This window comes from Megalobrama amblycephala, linkage group LG11 (genome assembly GCF_018812025.1).
Source record: "Megalobrama amblycephala isolate DHTTF-2021 linkage group LG11, ASM1881202v1, whole genome shotgun sequence".
Lineage (NCBI taxonomy): Eukaryota > Metazoa > Chordata > Actinopteri > Cypriniformes > Xenocyprididae > Megalobrama > Megalobrama amblycephala.
The window spans coordinates 29016770-29038625 of record NC_063054.1 but is presented as its reverse complement, the minus strand read 5'-3'; the positions used below and the strand labels follow the sequence as shown (position 1 = coordinate 29038625).

Below are 21856 nucleotides of genomic sequence, written 5' to 3'. Positions count from 1 at the left end.
CTCTTAAGAGCAAAGATAAGGCGTTTCTTCATGAGACCGATTATATTTTATAAACCAAAAATACTCCTTTACTTGAGATTTTCATGTCCCTTTGAGGCCGGAGCCAAAATTCATCACTTATCTTGCGCCACAGCATACTAACCGGGGTCAGAGATGAGTGTCGAAAGGGTGGCAGAAAGCTCTTAGAGTGCCAGGACCTGCAGACATCTGATGACGTTCATTTCACGGCTATAAGTGGCAAAGTGTTAGATCGTTGGCAAACGGAGCCGCATCCTTTACAAACTGTAATTACAGAGCATGTGGCAGTGATTTGGACGGATAGCAGGTGGAGCAGGAGGACAGCCTGTCACCGATCTGTCAGCCAGTCACTGCCACACAGGGCTTGGCAGCGGAAAACGCAGATAATAGTCGACTCATGAGCGGGAGGCAACATTCCCTGAAGAAGAGACATCTGAGAGATGGGGTCACGCGTCAGTCCGAGGTAGATGTTTTTCAGAGTCACTCCAGGGTGTGGATTCTAATGAGGAGATGTGAGAAATGCTTTGTGGGTAATTGAGTGAAATAACCACATATGGATCATGAACCGCACGACTGATGAAATGAATATCTCTTAGTGGTATTAAAGCATACGAGCGCTGCATGCATGCATAAGAAAGCAACTCTAACCGTTTTAAAATAGTCTGTTTTATTTCATATACAAATTTCTTAAATGATATTTGGATGAGTGAACACGTCCACAGTAAGGATATAGAAAATGTTTGGTCATCATATGTGTAACTACATAAGGCATACAAAAGCAGGCTACATGACTGCAGCAGAGTATAGTTCTGCTGGGGACTGGTATTATTATCCCCTACACGGCAATGAAAATGATGTAGTATGTCTACTGCTATTTTCAGTACTCTGCATTATATATGGTGCTCAACTGAAGCATCATGTAGTCTTGAGGGGTTTATGCTCATATGCATCATGTGGTTACTCCGGACAGTTAGCCTGACTGATTCAACAACATTGTTAGTTTAAAATCTGTAGAAAGAAGTCAGAAATGTGTGTATGTGTGTGTGTGTTTGTGTGTGTGTGTGTGTGTGTGTGGGGGGGGGGTCAACAGATAGATAGATAGATAGATAGATAGATAGATAGATAGATAGATAGATAGATAGATAGATAGATAGATAGATAGATAGATAGATAGATAGATAGATAGAATCGGTATTGCTGACCGTGTTGTATAACAGTAATACAGTTAATCTAATAATGATAATACAAAATGAGAAAGTGAAATTTGTAGATCATGAGCTGTGGTTTTAATTTCTTCCCTAGAATGAAAATCTATGATAGTCTGATACACTGTAATATATTGGAAGACTTGTACTGGGTATATAAATATGACTTGTTTTTCCACCACAACCAGTAACTGTATCTATTGTGCAAACTCATAACAACTTTGTGCAAAATTGTGGAAAAGTGGCTTTTGTTTTCTATAATAAAGCCTCGATATTAGCATTTTTAAATATAAAGTCCAAAAACATCTCAACCAACTGACACCAACACATAAAAGCATTACACAAAGTTCTCTATGTACACGAGTAATGCAATGGATACGTATTTCATATTAAAAATGCTTATGTTAGGAGTGCACAAATACACATAAAATATATCACAAAAGCTTCTCACACATTTAATCAAACTCAGTGGCCTAGTCTGTGACTGGTAAAAATGAAACATTCGCTGATCAAGTTAGCCATTATTTCCTTTCATTTGTTTTAATCCGACATGAATTTTAAGCTACATAGTGAGTGTAAAGGTTGGCAGGTTTTGCTTCTCAAAGTGGTAAAGGACAAGTTGTGCTATGCCTGAGACAATCTTTGCAAACGTTACTGTGAGCTTGTGAAAAGCGCGTCACACCAGGTCCATGAGACATCTTGGGCGTTGAGTCAGATCTGTAAACAACACAGGGTTCTTCTGATACTCTGGGAAGATGGGGTCAAGTCTTCTCTGTAGGTTCAGACACTGCAGTGTGTTGAACTTGTGTCTAGTGGTGCTCTTCTTTCATTCAAATATAGTTTAGAGCTTTCTGAAAACTGGACTTGACTTCAGTGTTGAGAACTCTGTTATGAGGTCACCAAGGAGTAGATCATACTGGAAGACAAAACAAACAGGCATTACTGACATTGTGTGCAGAAAGTTATACTAAAATCATAAACTACAGAGTAAAACTTGATAATAAAAGATTAGACTTTTCGAGATAGATAGACAGGCAATAGATAGAAGGATGGATAGATGGAGACAGACAATAGACAGACATGGATGGATGGATAGATGGAAGGACGGAGACAGGCAGATGAGAGATAGATAGACAGACAGGCGGATGGGTGGATGGATGGATGGATGGAAGGACGGAGACAGACAGACGAGAGATGGACAGACAGGCGGATGGATGGATGAAAGGATGAAAGGACGGACGGAGGCAGACAGACGAGAGACAGATGGACAGACAGGCGGATGGGTGGATGGATGGGTGGAAGGAAGGAAGGAAGGAAGGAAGGACGGAGACAGACAGACGAGAGATAGATAGACAGACAGGCGGATGGGTGGATGGATAGATGGAAGGACGGAGACAGGCAGATGAGAGATAGATAGACAGACAGGCGGATGGGTGGATGGATGGATGGATGGAAGGACGGAGACAGACAGACGAGAGATGGACAGACAGGCGGATGGATGGATGGATGAAAGGACGGACGGAGGCAGACAGACGAGAGATAGATGGACAGACAGGCGGATGGGTGGATGGATGGGTGGAAGGAAGGAAGGACGGAGACAGACAGACGAGAGATAGATAGACAGACAGGCGGATGGGTGGATGGGTGGATGGGTGGATGGATGGATGGATGGATGGATGGAAGGAGACAGACAGACAAGAGATAGATAGACAGGTGGATGGGTGGATGGATGGATGGATGGATGGAAGGACAGAGACAGACAGACGAGAGATGGACAGACAGGTGGATGGATAGATGGATGAAAGGACGGACGGAGACAGACAGACGAGAGATAGATAGACAGACAGGCGGATGGGTGGATGGATGGATGGATGGATGGAAGGAGACAGACAGACAAGAGATAGACAGACAGGCGGATGGGTGGATGAATGGATGGATGGATGGAAGGAAGGAAGGAAGGAAGGAAGGAAGGAAGGATGGAGACAGACAGACGAGAGATAGATAGACAGACAGGCGGATGGGTGGATGAATGGATGGATGGATGGAAGGAATGAAGGAAGGATGGAGACAGACAGACGAGAGATAGATAGACAGACAGGTGGATGGGTGGATGGATGTATAGATAGACAGACAGACAGACGAGAGATAGATAGATAGACAGACAGACAGACGGATGTATGGATGTGTGGAGACAGACAATATATATACAGACAGACGGATGGATGGATGGACGGATGGACGAGACAGATAGATGATAGACAGACAGGTGGATGAATGGATGGATTGATGGATGGATAGACGGAGACAGACAGATGATAGATAGACAGACAGATGGATGGATGGATGGATGGACTGACAGACGGACGAGACAGACAGACGACAGATAGACGGACAGAGGGATGGATGTATAGACAAAGACAGTCAGATGATAGATAGACAGTCAGACAGGTGGATGAATGGATGGATGGATGGATAGATGGATAGAGAGATAATTCCAGAAAAGCTAATTAACTCCATTCCAAACATCACTCCCAGCTTCCATCCTATGCATTTGGTGAGAAACAGGGACATCTCCCTTTATGCACGTTACTTTTCGATTCTGCGAAATGAGCTTGTGCCCATGGGTTCAATCATTCTGTCAGGCAACAGCTTTAATTAGTTCATTTCTTCCTAGCTAACAACAAACACAAAGACACATTTTGTCCCCGAATTATCCAGCTGAAACTGCAGCATTCATCCTCAGCTGGTGGAAATATAAGGCGAAAGGCTTCAAAGCAGCTGACGCTATGGAAAATGACAGCTTCACCAGCTTGAGGATCACTCCGGGCAGGTCATGATATGGATTGTATTTATTTAGAATGCACTGCCATATGTTGATGTTCGTTGAATTTCTGTGCTGACTTCACACTAGGGGCCATTGATGTCATGCCAGAATGCTGTCCACAGGCATTAATACATAATAAGGGGTTGCCCTGATAAAAACTGCATAAGCAGTTCTTGGCTCGCTGTGTCTTATTATCTTCAGTGTATGGGGGTTGGAAAAGTAGTGGCGTTGGTTCCTTTTATATTACTAATCTTTTTTAAAAATAAAGTAGATCTATTTATGCCCTTTGAAATTATCACTGCTGCTTATGCAGCATATATATTTAACCTAATCAGAAAATGTTTTTTGAAGGTTGAGTGCCATTATATTCAGTGCACATAGCTCAAGGCTGGTCTCAAACATAAAGATGTTTTAAATGTAGAACTGCTATATTATTAAAGACTGTGGCTTTTTGCGTCCCGAGAACACGTTTTTAGTGTTGAAAGTGGAAGATCAATGAAAAATGTATTTCAGCTATGATCATAGATATGATCTTGATGGAGCCTGAGGCGAACAATGTTCCTCATGCCTTTGCAATCTTTGTGAAGCTGAAACACTTGAGAACTAGTGTGACGTTTGCCCAGATCTCTCTCTTTCACTTCTATCAAAGTGGTACGCTCCTTTCTTGAGTCATTAGGTTTTGGATGGTGTTTAGAAAAAGGGAACGGCAAACCAACTATTGTAATTGGATGGGTGATGGCCTGGTGCGCTGATATTGGATTTGCAATTGATTTGTAAGATTGATTTGTAAGAGGGAGCAGAATATTGCGGTTATTACGAAGGGTTAGAGTACAAACGAAGTTTGAAGTTCAAGCCACAGGTGTTAAATTAGGCAGTGCAGACAAAAACAGCATTTATCAAATCAGGCATTACATAAGTCAGTCCAATTAAGAAGTTTAGATTTGTTGCTTTTAAGTCGCTGTGCAGACAAACCCCCTGGTTTCACAGAGTAGGCGCAAATGTAGTCCTAGACAAAAATATATGTTTGAGCTTTTTTAACTGAAAGCAACTTGCACTGACATATCTTAAAATATGTTTTGTCTCAAGATGCACACCAGTAATGTTTTTTTTCTAAAACACATTTATAAAAGCTACTTAAATGTCCTAATTGAACTAAGGCCTAATCCTGGCTTAAAGTCCCCGTGAACTGAAAGTTGCAAATGACTTTTCTCCAGTGTTATGACGTATTTCCAAGTGAAATGGAATATTGAATAGAGGGCAGGGTTTTACTGTAGTGCTCCTCCTCTCCATCTCTTGCTCATAGCAGACTAGCGGTTGGAGGGGAGTGGTTTACGCGTTTTCAACCCAAGCCATCAAACTGACGTCATCAGAGAAGGAACACTATTCCAGACCGGAAGTAGCTGTTCCAAGTTAAGCATAATGTTGATAACCACAGAAAATAATCAAAACTGGTCCCTTAGTTAAAAAAATAAAAAAATAAAACTGTTAACTATGCCAGCATTTACAAAGACTTTAAAGGCAAAAATGTGATGCTCATATCTAATATAACATTTTTCCATCCTGTGCATAACTGTAGCAGTAACATTGTCTAAATCATTTTGGTTAAACTAATGTTCTAAGCAGATAAACTAGTTATTTAGCACCTAGATAATTCCTGTTAACTTAACAGACAAGTTTAGTAAGTGATTGTATCACATAAGTGTCATGCTAACACATACAGGCCAAATTTACTCACAGTTTACGCCAGCCCAAACCCTCTTTTGGTGTTAAAAAATACTGTCAGGTTTTGCTAAAGACACATAGTGAAAAATGAGAGCTGAAAAGGAGTGGACCTTATTGCGGCCGACCTTATTGCATATGCATTTGTAGGAGTTTCCCTTTAAGACACAAAATTTATGGGAGGAGAGTATGTAAATGAATCACGCGAGGTGATTTACTAAAGTTTGCACTAGTCAATTTATTGGTATTTGTGCCATTATTGACCGCCCCCAAAAAAGCATGTCTTAAACCAGACGCTAATTTGCGCTGTTCTTGCTAGATTGTGTTGGTCATTATGGAAAATGGCTGCGTCTGTGTTCTTTAATTTGCATGTGCAGAAATTTCCACTACCACTGGTGCTTTTTTGGAATTGGCTCTCACGCTAGTTTGCCATTAAGCAAAAATAGCCCATAATATTTATAATATTAACATATATAAGTATTGTGGCTATACTAGACTAGGCTTGTAGCTATAAACTTTGTGTGGTTTAACATTTATTGTCTGGCCTATTTAACTTCCATTCCTTCCAACTTCCAAGAATTAGAAATGATTTTCTGTGGTAATCAACATTATGCCACAAATGCACAAATGCTTATACTGAACGTTCAGTTACACTTTATTTTAACAACATGTACAGTACTTACTACAGGGTTAGGATTTGGAACGGGGTTTGGTTTAGGGTTAATTGCATGTAAAAATAATGTAACATATGTAACAAGGACACTGTAAAATAAAGTGTTACCAAACATTTCTTCAAGAAAGTAGCAATAAAAAGCAAGCAGTTAGAGGAAAGGTTAAGATTCCCAAGATGGCATGACCATAGTGAAGAAAAGCACCAACACCATCACTCCTCAAAGATTGAGTGCATACCAATAGATGCTGGGGAAAAAGGAAGTAAAACGACTGTATTTGCCCTAGAATTTCAATTCCAGAAGCAAATAGCATTAAATAATAGAGAATTTGGCTGATACACAAGAACTGCCTTTGATCTGACAAAAGGTCATAAGGCCTGTTCGCTCGAAGGGTGAACCTTTATAGAATATGTGCGTTTTTATGTGTATATTAACATTTAATGTGACATGATCTAGTGTGGAAGAAAAAAGAATCAGGAATTCTGCCTAAAGGCATGTTGCTGGCATCCTTGTCAGTTTAAATGCTTGTTTAAGTATACATCTCTGCTATGCTATAGTCTTGATGTAGCTTATACTATAGCAAAGACACACACTAAAAAGCATATTTGGCTGTAAAAAAAACAAAAAAAAACAATTAGTGAAGATTTTGCACAGAACCCCATTAGCAAACAATAAAGTTTGGTTGAGACAACTTCTAGATATCTACTCACCAATAGAGATAGTAGAAGAACGAGAGGACGAAGAAGGACATCTTGCACCAGGCTTCTTTTTGGCAGAATTTGAGCGTGTCTCCGTTCATGACGGACGCTGGATCATAGAGAAGCTCCTTAGTGTCTGTGGGGCTGTGAAAGTACCTGCCGAAAATGGGAAAAAACACGAGGCGGGTAGTGCTTCTTGAAAAATTATGTGAACCTTTGTTTTGTTGTCTGTTTTTTATTTTTTATTTAATTTTTGTCTAATGCAAAGTTTTGCTTGTCTAAGACTCTTTATTCTATTTCTGTCAATCTAGGCAGTTCTTAGAGAGGAAAGATGAGGAAAAGCGCCACCCCTGGTTTAATAATTCTATTAGGTAAATCAAAAACAAGGAGTGGAGGCTTTAAGTGCATTAGGAAGAAAAACATGGAAGAATTGGAGCAAAACGAAGGGAAAAAGAGAGAGTGCACTGGGTAGCTGAATCATTGGATCAGTGAAAAAAGGTAGTTTGATTTAATTGAAAATTATTGATAGTGAATTCAGCCAGCTAATTAAATGTAACGGACCCACTTTATATTAAGTGGCCTTAACTACTATGCACTTACATTTAAATTAATCATTTAATACAATGCACTTATTGTGTACATGCATGTTTTTACATTGTACTTATATTTTAAAAACACCTGCATGTAATTACATCTGTAATTAATTTCTGTAATTACATTTATAATTACACTGTTGACCCATCCCTTAACCCTTACCCCTACCCTTAAACCTACCCATACCACCAAAGCTTTCCCTAACCTTACCCGTATTCCACCTCAATAGCTGCAAATGTGTTTTGCAATTCAATATGAACCCAATAAGTACATTGTACTTATTTTTTGATGTAAGTACATAGTGGTTAAGGCCACTTAATATAAAGTGGGACCAATGTAACTTCATAACAATAATCAAATTAAGTTTAGTGTATCACCATTCATCATTCTGCAAAAGAAATAAAAAAAACTTTTGACATGTGTGCAAAGTTTCATGAGTTTTCGAGCATGTTAAGGCCCTCAAAAATGCGATTCATTTCGGAGAAGAAGAGTAGGCCTAATAGAGTCCTCACACCATCGGTGCTCGGGCCCCAAAAAGAATGATCTCTCATATTCTGAGGACTGTGGCAGTAATTGACAATAGATCTGAACATTTAGTAACAAACCCTGAAGAAAGATTTAGCGCTCCACTGCAAAGTGACTGAAACTAATTTTATCCAAGTTATGAATTTCCAAGTTGTTTCACTGTGTGATGAAACATTCAGTCTCTTATTATTCATCCAAAAAATGAAAAAGACTAATGCGCAATGACAAGATTAGGAACACACTGTACATTTACTGCCAAGGAGCTTTAATGTAGGATAATTAGGAATGAAATTGATCTGAAATATTGATAATTCCACTACTGATGCTGTATCAAAAGAGGATCAGTCCTCACATAAAAATATAGAATTTTTGGTAACATTTTAGTAAAGGGAACACATATAAACTATTAAAGGATTAGTCCACTTTAAATAAAAATTTCCTGATAATTTACTCACCCCCATGTCATCCAAGATGTTCATGTCTTTCTTTAGTCAGTCGAAAAGAAATTACGGTTTTTGATGAAAACATTCCAGGATTATTCTCCTTATAGTGGACTTCAATGGTTCAAACGGTACAGACGGTTGAAGGTCAAAATTACAGTTTCAGTGCAGCTTCAAAGGGCTTTAAACGATACCAGACGAGGAATAAGGTTCTTATCTAGCGAAACGATTGGTCATTTTTGAAAAAAATACAACTGTATATGCTTTATAAACACAAATTATTGCCTTGCACGTGCTTCCGCTTTCTGTATTCTTCAAAACGCTTACGCTGTATGTCCTACGCCTTCCTTATTCTACTTACGGAACGAACAAAGTGCCAGTTTCGTTTTTTTCGTAAGTAGAATAGGCCAATATTCTTGTAATATGCATGCTAATAAGCAACTAGTTAAAAGCAGGAATATTATAGTACTCATAGGCTGTTTAAGGGGAATAAAGGCTGGTTCAGGTGCTCACCTCCATGTGTTGTAGAAGAGTAGCGGGATATTCAGGCCTACAGTAAGCCACTCCTGAGCACACAGGAACATGATGCAGAAGAGTCCATGGATAGAGTATTCTGGAAGCACCAACTAGAGAGAACACAGATAAAGACTCAGTTCTTTAACCCTCTGGAATCTGAGGCTGATTTGGGGCTTGGAGAAGTTTTGACATGCCCTGACATTTGTGCTTTTTTCAGTTGTTCATAAACATATAAATGACAAAAGTGTCATTACACTGTATTCAGCACAAACTAGGCTACAATAATATGTGAGGAACATGTATGTACATGTTTGTATTTTTGAAGGAATAATGTTTATGCGTGGTTATTGAAAAAACTAAAACTTAAGTCACTGAAATAAGGCCAAAAAAAATATATTAAATCTATGTTCACAAGACTTTTGGGTATTGGAGGTTGTAGACTAGAGTTTTTGCTTCAGAATTATGTAAAAATTATGCTGCCTACTCCTTCATATAAAACAATATATTGATTTAGTTTTTGTAAGACACTTTTTGTCAAGAAACACAGTATGCGTGGGGGCGTGAATCTGCATGAATAATGGGCCATTTACACCTGAGAAGACAAGGGAATCGCATAGTAATGATCTGAAATGACTTGCATATTAATGAGGCCTATCAGTCAGGTAGGCTGTGAAAAAAACCCTCTGTAATAATCTCAGCTCATCATAAACAGCAATATTGTGAAATATTATTACAATTTAAAATAATGGTATTCTATTATATTCTTTAAAATATAATGTATTTCTGTGGTGCAAAGTGTCTGAACAATTATGTTACCTCTATGGCATTTTATATAGGCTTTTAGCTTAAAAGCATGCACATTTGGAGAAATATTGATGAATTCTTATATATTTATGTCAATTTTCTATATTGAGAAATAATATTTATTGTCATCACTATGAGTGCTGGATACTGTGTTTTTAATTCATACTTGCAGCCGGAGGGCGTTCTTTACACCTTTAGTCCACAAATTCATAATATAAAGAAGAAAAGGAACTAGGAACTAATGGCATGTCTTCTAGAGATCGCTAACCATTGCTTTAACATCCAAATAAACACTTTTCAAGACAATAAATACACGATTGAGACAATGAATGCATGTATTGCCTCTGAATTTGCGTCTGAATAGTGCTGGCTCCGTGGGCGTGGCCACATTAGCGGATAATGAGCTGAATCACAGACTTCTGACATGGCTCTCTTTTCATACAGATTACATAAACACAGAATGTTTGTTTTCGATTTGACTTACACGATTTAAAACCTGACATTTCAACATTTCTTTAGACGTAAGTGTCATTTTTTTTTGTCATTAGTATTCATAAATTACAGTTCATTTTCTGAGAACTATCAGATTGGACTTCGTTCAGAGGGAGAGGAAAGATCACGCATCATGTTAGTTTTCTTTATTTTACAAAAAGCACAACATTGTGTTTTTACTCTGAGTGTACACAAATAAAAGAAGATATTCTATAGTTTCAATTGATATATTACTTATGTCTCTATGACAAAAAATGACGGAGTATTTTAAGTCTGTTTTGCTGCAATGTGAAAAAAAACCTGCAAAACGCGCCAGCGCGTTTTCAGACCTCAGCAGGGTCTGATTCGTGCAGGTAGACCTATAGATTTGAAGTCTTTGATTCATTCTTAAAGGGATAGTTCACCCAAAAATTAAAATTGTGTCACTTAAGAGTGACAAGGACATTAGGCCATGATTAAATAATGAAAGAATTGTCTTGAAAGAATTGTCATTTTGAATGAACTATCCCTTTAAGAAAGGAAGTGACTGTTATATTCACATTGTTGCTCTGAAGAGATTTCAGAGATCAGTGAAAAATTGGATTTCTCTTATATAAGAAAGAGGGATACAACTGTAATTTTTTCATGGAAACTCTAAGGCAGAGTACTTGATGGAATCAATAAAAATCTAATGTGATCACTGGTGTTAGCATTGTGAGTTTGAGGACATGGTTTCTAGGTTATGTTAGTTCACCTTCAGCTGAGGAAGAACAGGACAATTTTTGGCAACACTGCTGTGCCAGTTTGCTGTAAATGGACAAGGAAGGGGACTCTTAGAGCAGTTACTTTGGACAGTACTTGAGGTTGCTACCAAAGATGTCTAATACCCAACAAAATCCCAAAAACCATTGTGGAAGAGGTATATATAAGGCCTGCAATATCGTAGCCATTAACTCCAGTTTATACCTGACACAGCCTGAGGACTGGCTTCAGTGAATCATTTATCATTTAAGACACAACATCCTAAGGCACAAACCTTTCCTGTGGAGTCCACAGCAGGCTAAAGAAAATGTGGTTCAGGCCAACCTTTATGTAAGAGGGCTCATTAAAGTTTGACCTGTCCCAGCTATTTAACCTTATTAGTGCAAAAAAAGCCCCAAATATTCCATCATTATACAGAAATACCCTGGATATAAAAAGAAAATGATAAATGCTTTAGAGAAAATGTCTTGTCCTGTGTAATTCTTGTCTTTGTGCCACATTCTCATCCTTATAACAAGAGAAATATCAAAGTCAAGTCACCTTTATTAATATAGCTCTTTATAGAACAAAGTTCAATTCTGCTGTAAAGCAGCTATAAAAAGAAAATAGTAAACAGTCATTATTCAGTTGAAATCAGTTCTGTGTTGATTCAGTTCAGTTCAATAATTGTGTAAAGTTCATCAATTATGGAATGAGATCAATTCATCTATAAAGCAGCTCTGGAGAAAACAGCGATGTCATCATCCATCTCAGCTCAGTTCTTCCAATAATGTCAGTGCAGTCAGATCAATAATATTGTTAAATATTAAGTGGCCTCAACTAAGCAAGCCAGAGGCAACTGTGGCAAGGAGCCCAAACTCAATGGGTGACAGAAATGGAGGGGGGAAAAAAACCTGGGAGAAGCCAGGCTCAATTGGGGGGTCAATTCTCCTCTGGCCAGATGAACAAACATGGTGTTGTTCAATTCCAGGCTGCATCACAAGTCAGACGGTGGATTGATATCATTCAGAATATTTCATCCAGTTACTTCTACTTGAAGATCGGGATATATACATCAGGATTTGGTTGGAGAGTTGAAGCTGGCTATAGGGTCTGTGCAGATATCTTGTCTTTTTCTCATGGTCTTCGCTGAAGGCCATTGAACAAAGACTTCAACATATTTTGCATACATTCAAGTTATTATTCCAACCGTTCCCTTAGTGTATCTGTATCTCAGCTTCAAGCTGAGGCTCATGGGTAATTCCTTATCTGGATTTTAGCTGAAATTGTGAACTGCCGTTGGCAAAGCAAAGTTTCTCATCTAAAACTTCACTCTCCTCACTAGAATAAATGAATTCCTTGCCATCGCTCCACATGGGAGACTCAGGAGAGTTTGATGTTAGCATGTTGTTACCCTAATGCAGTACTATAATAAGTATTCCAATTAGTCTAATCAGTTTTAGTCTTGAACAAAAATTTACATTCAAATTATTTATAATCAGCATTCTCTCACCTTGTCCACCATCTTGGTTTTATTGTTTTTTCCACTGAGCTTGTTTCAGTTCATTTTGCATTCTGCATGAGTTATACTGTATTTGTGAAGTTGTCTTCTAATTTGGCTTTATTTATCTTATAAAGCAGCATAATTAATTACCTTTTGAAACAGCTTTTTTGAGCCTATGATGCCTTCAAATGATAGAGTCTGGAACAGAGCAACTGAGGGCAGAGATAAATTCTGGATAATCAAGTAAATATGGACTGGCAGCTGGGCCAGGAAGTGCCCATCTGGAAGATCAGTCTTTATCTGTTAGACTTGAGGGCTTCTGAACATCTGACTAACTTTAGGCACAATATTTTGTCCTTCATTTCAGTGGCACGAATAAACAACAACAAAAAACAGCAATTTTGGGGTGATTTTATGTGCGATATTTATGTGACATTAACTTTTAATTAGCAGGCCAGCTGTGACACTTAATAATAATGTGTCTTAAATATAAAACTGCATAAATAAAGCCATATTGTGTCACCAATTTCAATACAAAGTAAATATATTCCTGTCTGAATGATTTCTTCTTCTTTAACAGTATTTCCTGTTAAAATAAAGGCATAATAAGATAATTTGGTAACATTTTACAATAAGGTCTCATTTGTTAACGCATTAACTAACTTTACCTAACAGTGCGCAATATATTTATACACAACTTTTATGGATCTTTATTCATTGTTCATGTTAGTTCACAGTGCATTAACTAATGTTAACTAATGTACACATTTAACCATTCAGAAGGAGCTAGTTTCTCCTATACACCATTGCTATACCTATATATATTAATTATGAGGCCTTGGTCAAGGACCAATCAGACCAAAGTCCAGAAGCTTGAGTGCCTTAAGTATAACTTTTAAAGTTGCCTTCCCCTGGGAATCACAAGAGCCTCTTCAGAATCATGTCACCTAATGAGAGGTCTACTGTAGCTGAGAGCTTTGTACTGTGGAGTGTCCTTCACATTCTCTCTTCCTCACTCGCTCTCTAACCCTCTGTTCCTATCGAACTCTCACCAGCCTGCTACTGCAGGTCTCTCCAATTAACACTACTTACCACTAATGACATGTCCCACAATTAGTGCAGAAGGGAGCAGGCAACAAACCTGTAGATATCTCTTTAATGAGGCAGTGTGTCTTGACAATGTATATATTAAGAATAGAGATAAAAACAGAAATGGGCAAGAGTAATTGATACCATTAGAGGTATTAACTTTGTGGTAAAGAAATGACCACAAGTAGCCTATATAGGGGTTCGACATACAGTACTAGTCACCATAAATAAATTCATATATGTTCAGGATCCATTTCCTTTCACATTCACTTATTTCAATGACAAATCTGACTGTGCCCTCGGATTAGCAACAGCAAAATGTTCTCGGCCTTAGCAGATCAGAATAGCTGCTAGTCTCCAATTACTGTCTTTCTCTTTCAGCAGCAGCCAATAATTAACTGCAGCATAGAATTATACATATTTTCTCTTTAAAGAACACCTAACCCCATGAGACAGGATAGCATATGAACTGGCTCTCTATTAAGCTATTCAGAATGTGATTATCACCATTTTGAATATTGGGGTATGGCACAGACGAAGATGACCTCAACCGTTTGAAAGGTATAATGTATATGAATAAAAAAAAAAAAACAATGGAAAGATTACCAGCAGAAATACTGTAATATCTGATGCACTAAAAGAGATTATATTTCTTTCTTTCTGTATTGTGTATAGGCTTTATAAAGCAGTTACAACCAAATAAATAAAGACATTTAAAAAAAAAGTTATTAAAGGTGCCATCGAACATTTTTTTACAAGATGTAATATAAGTCTAAGGTGTCCCCTGAATGTGTCTGTGAAGTTTCAGCTCAAAATACCCCATAGATTTTTTTAAATTAATTTTTTTAACTGCCTATTTTGGGGCATAATTAGAAATGCGGCGATTCAGGTTGCGGCCCCTTTAAATGCTCACGCTCCCCGCCCACGGAGCTCGCCCTTGCCTTAAACAGTGAATAAACAAAGTTCACACAGCTAATATAACCCTCAAATGGATCTTTACAAAGTGTTCATCATGCATACTGCATGCATGCGTCTGATTATGTGAGTATTGTATTTATTTGGATGTTTACATTTGATTCTGAATGAATTTGAGGCTGTGCTCCGTGGCTAACAGCTAATGCTACACTGTTGGAGAGATTTATAAAGAATGAAGTTGTGTTTATGAATTATACAGACTGCAAATGTTTAATAATGAAAATAACAACGGCTCTTGTCTCCGTGAATACAATAAGAAACAATGGTAGCTTTAACCACATTTAACAGTACATTAGCAACATGCTAACGAAACATTTAGAAAGACAGTTTACAAATATCACTAAAAATATCATGTTATCATGGATCATGTCAGTTATTATCGCTCCATCTGCCATTTTTCGCTGTTGTCCTTGCTTGCTTACCTAGTCTGATGATTCAGCTGTGCACAGATCCAGATGTTAATACCGGCTGCCCTTGTGTAATTCCTTGAACATGAGCTGGCATATGCAAATATTGGGGGCATTCTTGTTATTCTTGTTATTTAACTATGCCAAGATAAATTCAATTTTTAATTCTAGGGCACCTTTAAGTTGCACTGAATTTTTGCAATCCTGCAATATCCTTCTTTCTGAATAAAACAATGTATAATAATATAAATCAATTAAATAACAAATATTAAAATGAATTAAAAAATATTCAAATTGTCATAGTGAAAGAAAATGGTTACTGAACATGCAAATAATATCTAGGAAAACATTATGCTGCATTTCTACAACTCTGCAATACCCTTCTGTCCAAATAATAATAGATAATACATACATATAATAAAAAAACAAATAAAACAACTGAATAATAAATAACATTTTTTTGGCAAGTAATAATGAAAAAATAATAATAAAAATTCCCTTAAGCCAAATCTATTAGCTCTGGAACAAGTAATAGATTAATAAGACCAAAGATTGCCCAATTGATATACCCAAAATGATTGTTTCATGTTAAAACACTTTCTACATAAGAGCCAGTGGCAAATTCCATTTCCGAAAGCGTCTAAACAAATTTTCAAATAGGCACTATGTTTACATATAAATCGCATATCTGAGATGTAAACAACTACATTCTCGCCTAAAAAAACTCTTAAAACTACATTCCGTAACAAAATAACAGTAGTATCTATAAAAATATGGTGAGTTTGCTCATCCGCCATGACACTTGCTGTGAGAATGCTGACAGCGGAGTGATTTGAGAACCAGAACAAACTGTTGTATAAATAATAATATGAATTTATTGAATAATCAGTTATAAACTTGAATGGCAAAATATTCAGTGCAGGCAGAAACAAAACATTTCTAAACACTCAGAGTCTACAATAAACTATAATAAACATGCAAATGTAAATCAACCTTGGGTAAGAGACAGTGACGTCAAGCTGGAAGGAATACACTAATTGAAAGTTATAGTGTAACATTGTGATTTTTAGGCGGCAGAGTTAATTATACCACAGAGCAGCAGCAGCAGCAGCAGCAGCACTGCCACACCTCTGATGAGAGCACATTGTCTCAGAGCCTGGTGACAAGCTAATAGGCCCCTGCTGCCCCCTACACACCCAAGTCTCGGACCTAACAAGATGCATACAGAGACAAGATACTGTCTGATTACCAGCCAGATGTTGCTATTTTTAAAAGCCACAAAGGAGAATGCTCTTTTCTCCAGCAGCGTTGGGCCAACTACAAGAGGCTTAATAACAATGGCTTATTTTTAACTGTGCTTTTCTTTCTGAAAAGAGTTTCGCGTATACATCACGAGCTGATAAATTCTCAAGCAGGTTTCCATTTTTCATTGCACACGACTGATCTAGGAGGCTAATGCAAATTCTTTCCTGGGCTACGCCTCGGCAGCAGCAGTTTAGTCTCGGCACTAAACTGTCTTAGCTTGGTAAGAGACTGAGAATAGTGCAAGAAAGCTCCCTCCTCATTCTCTGCCCTGAGCCCTTTGAAGGCAAATGGAGCTTTTCCTCCAGGCAGAGGCAGTATTTCTTAAAGCGCCCCCAAGTATATCAGTGTAGGGTGTGAAAAAGTAAAATCACATTTCCTGCTCTAATGAGATAAGGATTGCTTGGAAAAGTCATAAGATGGAGAGACTTAAGAATGTTTGGGGCAAAACACTGCAGTCTACAAATCTGAGATGAGGTTTCTGACTGTATACATATTTCTGCCATCAATAAGCACTGATCTGATAATGTAAGCAAGTAGTCAATTAAAAGTAGTCCAACATTTTTTATGCCAAAGATCCCCAAGTATGATGATTCTCTTGCAAGAAAGTGTCTGTACCTGAAATATAAAGACCGCATTTATGTGTATAAAATCTCATTATAAGTGATAGTTCACCCAAAAATGAGTATTTCGTCATCATTTACTCCCCCTCATGTCATTGCAAACCTAAAGCACAAAAGAATATATTTTGAAAAATGTCTCCGAGCTTTTTTTGGTCCATTTAATGAAAGTCAATGGACTACAATTTTCATCAAAATATCTTCTTTTGTGTTCTGCAGCGGAAAGAAAGTCATACGGGTTTGGAAGAACATAAAGTTAAGTAAATGATGACAGAATTTAAGCATTATATTAATACCAAAATAACATCTGGAAAATGTTTACTTTGTATAAAAAGATTAGTCCACTTTCAAATAAAATTTTCCTGATAATTTACTCACCCCCATGTCATCCAAGATGTTCATGTCTTTCTTTCTTCAGTCGAAAAGAAATGAAGGTTTTTGATGAAAACATTCCAGGATTATTCTCCTTATAATGGACTTCAATGGCCTCCAAACGGTTGAAGGTCAAAATTACAGTTTCAATGCAGCTTCAAAGGGCTTTAAACGATACCAGACGAGGAATAAGGGTCTTATATAGCGAAACGATCGGTCATTTTAGAAAAAAATGTAAATGTATATGCTTTATATAAACAAATGATCGCCTTTGTAAGCCAAAACCGCATTTCCGTATTCTTCAAAAAGTTTACGCTGTGTGTGTCCTACACCTTCCCTACTAATCCTGGAATGTTTTTATCAAAAAACCTTCATTTCTTTTCGACTGAAGAAAGAAAGACAGAAACATCTTGGATGACATGGGGGTGAGTAAATTATTAGGAAAATTTTATTTGAAAGTGAACTAATCCTTTAAGCTGACATCTGTTTTTCTGCCCAATATTAGATGTATAAATCTAAAAAGAAACATTTTCATAAATCACAGAGAATAGGGTAGTGGGGTAAACTGTGCCAGTATGTCCTCTTTAGGACATAAAAAGAAACTGGAGGGCCCTTTTTTTTCTTTTCTTTTCATTTTTTTTTTTGTCAGACCAATGTTCAGGCAACCTATTCGAAAACAGTCATTTTGCGATTCCATTTGGTGCAACTCTCTAGCTAGTACAAATGCGGCCCTCTGAAAAGATCCAAAATAACAGATCTCAGACCCTCAGTTCAAAAGAGTCTTATCAAATATTTTATGCTCTGTGTCATATCCTGAATGATGTGTTTCACCATGTACTGGAACATCAATTTCCAAAGTGAAAGGGGCTGCGGCATATCATACAGGTCTTTTATGAATGATTCTCTGGCTTTCAGCTCTACCTTGTCATTTCCATTTATTGCAAATTCTGTGCAAATGCCTTTGGTGATGAATGCAAGTGTGAAGTGGAGTGATGAGAGGACAGAAACGTTTGTACTGCAACATCAAAAAGTAGCTTCTCGTTTGAAGAACAAACACACAGCGTTGGCAACCATAGGGGATTACGCCGCACTCCCCCAGTGGATGGCTCTGATTGGCTGCTGGAATATTGACCTTGACCTTCAGAGTTAGAGGGAAAAGCTTAGCTTAAGAGAAAGACAGGGTCAAAACAATGATGTTAAAATGCAGGGACAGAACTTGACAGCAAAATGAAACTATTATTATACATAAATTGGTTCTGAATTGTATTGTACTGAAAACAGTTTTACAGAACAGTAAACTATCATGTGCAGTTATCTTATTCATTTTTTGATGGACATGAAATTAAAAACTTTTCAGTCATTTATTATTGAAACTGCTGCAAAATTATATGCGTTAAAGATTATTTAAAATTTTCTAGAAAACAGCACTGGGCTACAGGCCACAACAGAAGTGATGTATTCTATGGTGAATGGTGATAATATAATTTATAATTTATTCAGAGCCATATTCTTTTCTGGCAGAAATACAAGGTAGATTTTTTATTGAAACTATTTCAATTCACTAAAATGCAACCTAATTCATATACACTATACCGATCAAAATGCTGAGGTCAGTAAGATTTTTTTTTTAATTATTATTTGAAATAAATTAATATATTTTGTTTTTGTAAAGACACATTAAATTGATCAAAAGTTACAGTAAAGACATTTATAATGTTACAAAATAAATGCTGTTCTTTTGAACTTTCTATTCACCAAAGAAATATCACGGTTTCCACAAAAATACACAATCATTTTCAACATTGATAATAATAAGAAATGTTTCTTAAAGGTGCCATCGAACGTTTTTTTACAAGATGTAATATAAGTCTAAGGTGTCCCCTGAATGTGTCTGAAGTTTCAGCTCAAAATACCCCATAGATTTTTTTTTATTAATTTTTTTAACTGCCTATTTTGGGGCATAATTAGAAATGCTCTGATTCAGGCTGCGGCCCCTTTAATTGCTCACACTCTCCGCCCCCTCCCGAGCTCTCGACTCTATCATTGCATAAACAAAGTTCACACAGCTAATATAACCCTCAAAATGGATCTTTACAAAGTGTTCGTCATGCATGCATACATCGGATTATGTGAGTATAGTATTTATTTGGATGTTTACATTTGATTCTGAAAGAGTTTGTTAATGCTCTGTGGCTAACGGCTAATGCTACACTGTTGGAGAGATTTATAAAGAATGAAGTTGTGTTTATGAATTATACAGACTGCAAGTGTTTAAAAATGAAAATAGCGACGGCTCTTGTCTCCGTGAATACAGTAAGAAACGATGGTAACTTTAACCACATTTAACAGTACATTAGCAACATGCTAACGAAACATTTAGAAAGACAATTTACAAATATCACTAAAAATATCATGTTATCATGGATCATGTCAGTTATTATTGCTCCATCTGCCATTTTTCGCTGTTGTCCTTGCTTGCTTACCTAGTCTGATGATTCAGCTGTGCACAGATCCAGACGTCCTGCCCTTGTCTAATGCCTTGATCATGGGCTGGCATATGCAAATATTGGGGGCGTATATATTAATGATCCCGACTGTTACGTAACAAATTCGCCTGTTTTTCGGAGGTCTTTGAGATTATAAAATGAGATTTATATAAGAAGGAGGCAACAATGGAGTTTGAGACTCACTGTATGTCATTTCCATGTACTGAACTCTTGTTATTTAACTATATGCCAAGGTAAATTCAATTTTTAATTCTACGGCACCTTTAAGCACCAAATCAGAATATTAGAATGATTTCTGAAGGATCATGTGACACTGAAAATTCAGCTTTGCCATCACAGGAATAAATTACATTTTAAAATATATTAAAATAGGAAACAGTTATTTACAATTTTAATAATATTTCACAATATTGCTGTTTTTACTGTATTTTAAATAAAATAAATACAGCCTTGGTGAGCATAAGAGACTTCTTTCAAACACATTTTAAAAATCCTACTGACCCCTTAGAGTTATATATACTTACATATCCACTGTAGAATATATTTAAATATATTACAAACAAACGTACTCTACTGAATATGTATAAATTACTGGTGCAAAGTATCTGAATTATGGATCCTGAAAGGACGTGTTAGCAGTTGTCTAAAAATATGCTGGCACTTTGCAAAGAAGCTCTGTGTGACTCAGCATAAGTCACTCAAACACCATTCCTTTCTTGTTTTTCCAGACGTTTCATGCTCTGTGTGGTTTGGTGAAAACACACACAATGACACAGATGTCAAAGATTGGCATTTATACCAGCCTAGCAAAGATGAGAAAACATGCATGTTTGTTTGTCGGCTGTGAAAAATACTCTGCACCTTTAGTGGGGGAAAATAAATGATCTCATGCTACCTTTTGTCACCCTAGCACTGAATACCTGTGAGCATAACTGAATATTTCATTCTAAAAAGATGCACAATCCACAGATGCACTCAGCAATAAAACTGTCACACTAGCAAAAACTCAGTTTATTCTCTCTTGCACAAATATATTAAACTCTTATGTGCTGAGTGAAGAGATCCGCAACTGTTAGGACTACCTGTTCAGAATAAGAATGAACTTTTGTTTATTTAATGTTGGGCTTGATTCTTACAAACTATCATTGAGCTCATGTCAGTCAAAGCAAAGACTGTGGCCCATTAGGGTGTGATAAGAGCCTTAAGCTAAGTGTTTACAACCAAGATAATTAATAATGATAATAAATGACAAACCGCATGCCCCATGTGTATAAAGACCCCTACTGAGAGACAAAGAGGGAAGGGAAAGAAGGAGCAAAAGCAATAACTGCATAGATGTCACCTTTCCATTAGCTTTAAATACATACAATTGCTTTAAACGTGGCTTGTACAATCACAATTTAAAGCTGTAAACCATTTTATAAATGGTGTATCTGTAAAATCGCAGACAGTTCACCTCAACATATGAAGCCCTTGTGGACACTGTTTGGATAAGTGTTTTTGTCAGGCTGTGTTTTCTTTTACATTTGCAGTCAGGTGAAACCGAGTGACAGCAGAAACCTTTTCAGCTAGGTGCACATGCACACAGTGCAGCTGGGTCTCCAGACGAGCCTCATACGACGAGACATATTACTCATGAAGGCGACTGTAAGGCGTTCCGCTGATGTTGGCACAATATATATATGGAACATAACAGGTTATGGCTCCCTGTAACAGTGCTTCGATTCAAATGTTCAAACACCCACAACAGTGCGTTCAGTTTCACACTAAAAATGTGTGGGAAACACTTTTTATAATACCTTTAATTAAGAAGTCATCATTAGTACAACTGAGACCACAAGTGAAAACAGTTTT

The 21856-nt window shown here is 37.2% G+C and overlaps 1 protein-coding gene across 4 annotated transcripts in view; it reads right to left on the bottom strand.

Moving 5' to 3' along the window:
- Positions 1–668: 668 nt before the first annotated feature.
- The window catches only part of cnih3 (cornichon family AMPA receptor auxiliary protein 3), a 41527-nt gene continuing 20339 nt past the window's right edge, over positions 669–21856 (bottom strand). Inside the window, exons 4-6 of one of the 4 annotated variants that reach the window (XM_048207290.1) lie at positions 9208–9320; positions 7148–7291; positions 669–2139 (exon numbers count right to left, since the gene is read on the bottom strand). In XM_048207290.1, coding sequence (XP_048063247.1) covers positions 2112–2139; positions 7148–7291; positions 9208–9320 — 285 coding nt within the window. In that variant the 3' untranslated portion in view covers positions 669–2111. Of the gene's footprint in view, positions 2140–4310; positions 7047–7147; positions 7295–9207; positions 9321–21856 lie in introns of those variants that run through there. The other 3 variants (XM_048207289.1, XM_048207288.1, XM_048207287.1) reach the window with 3 other exon arrangements.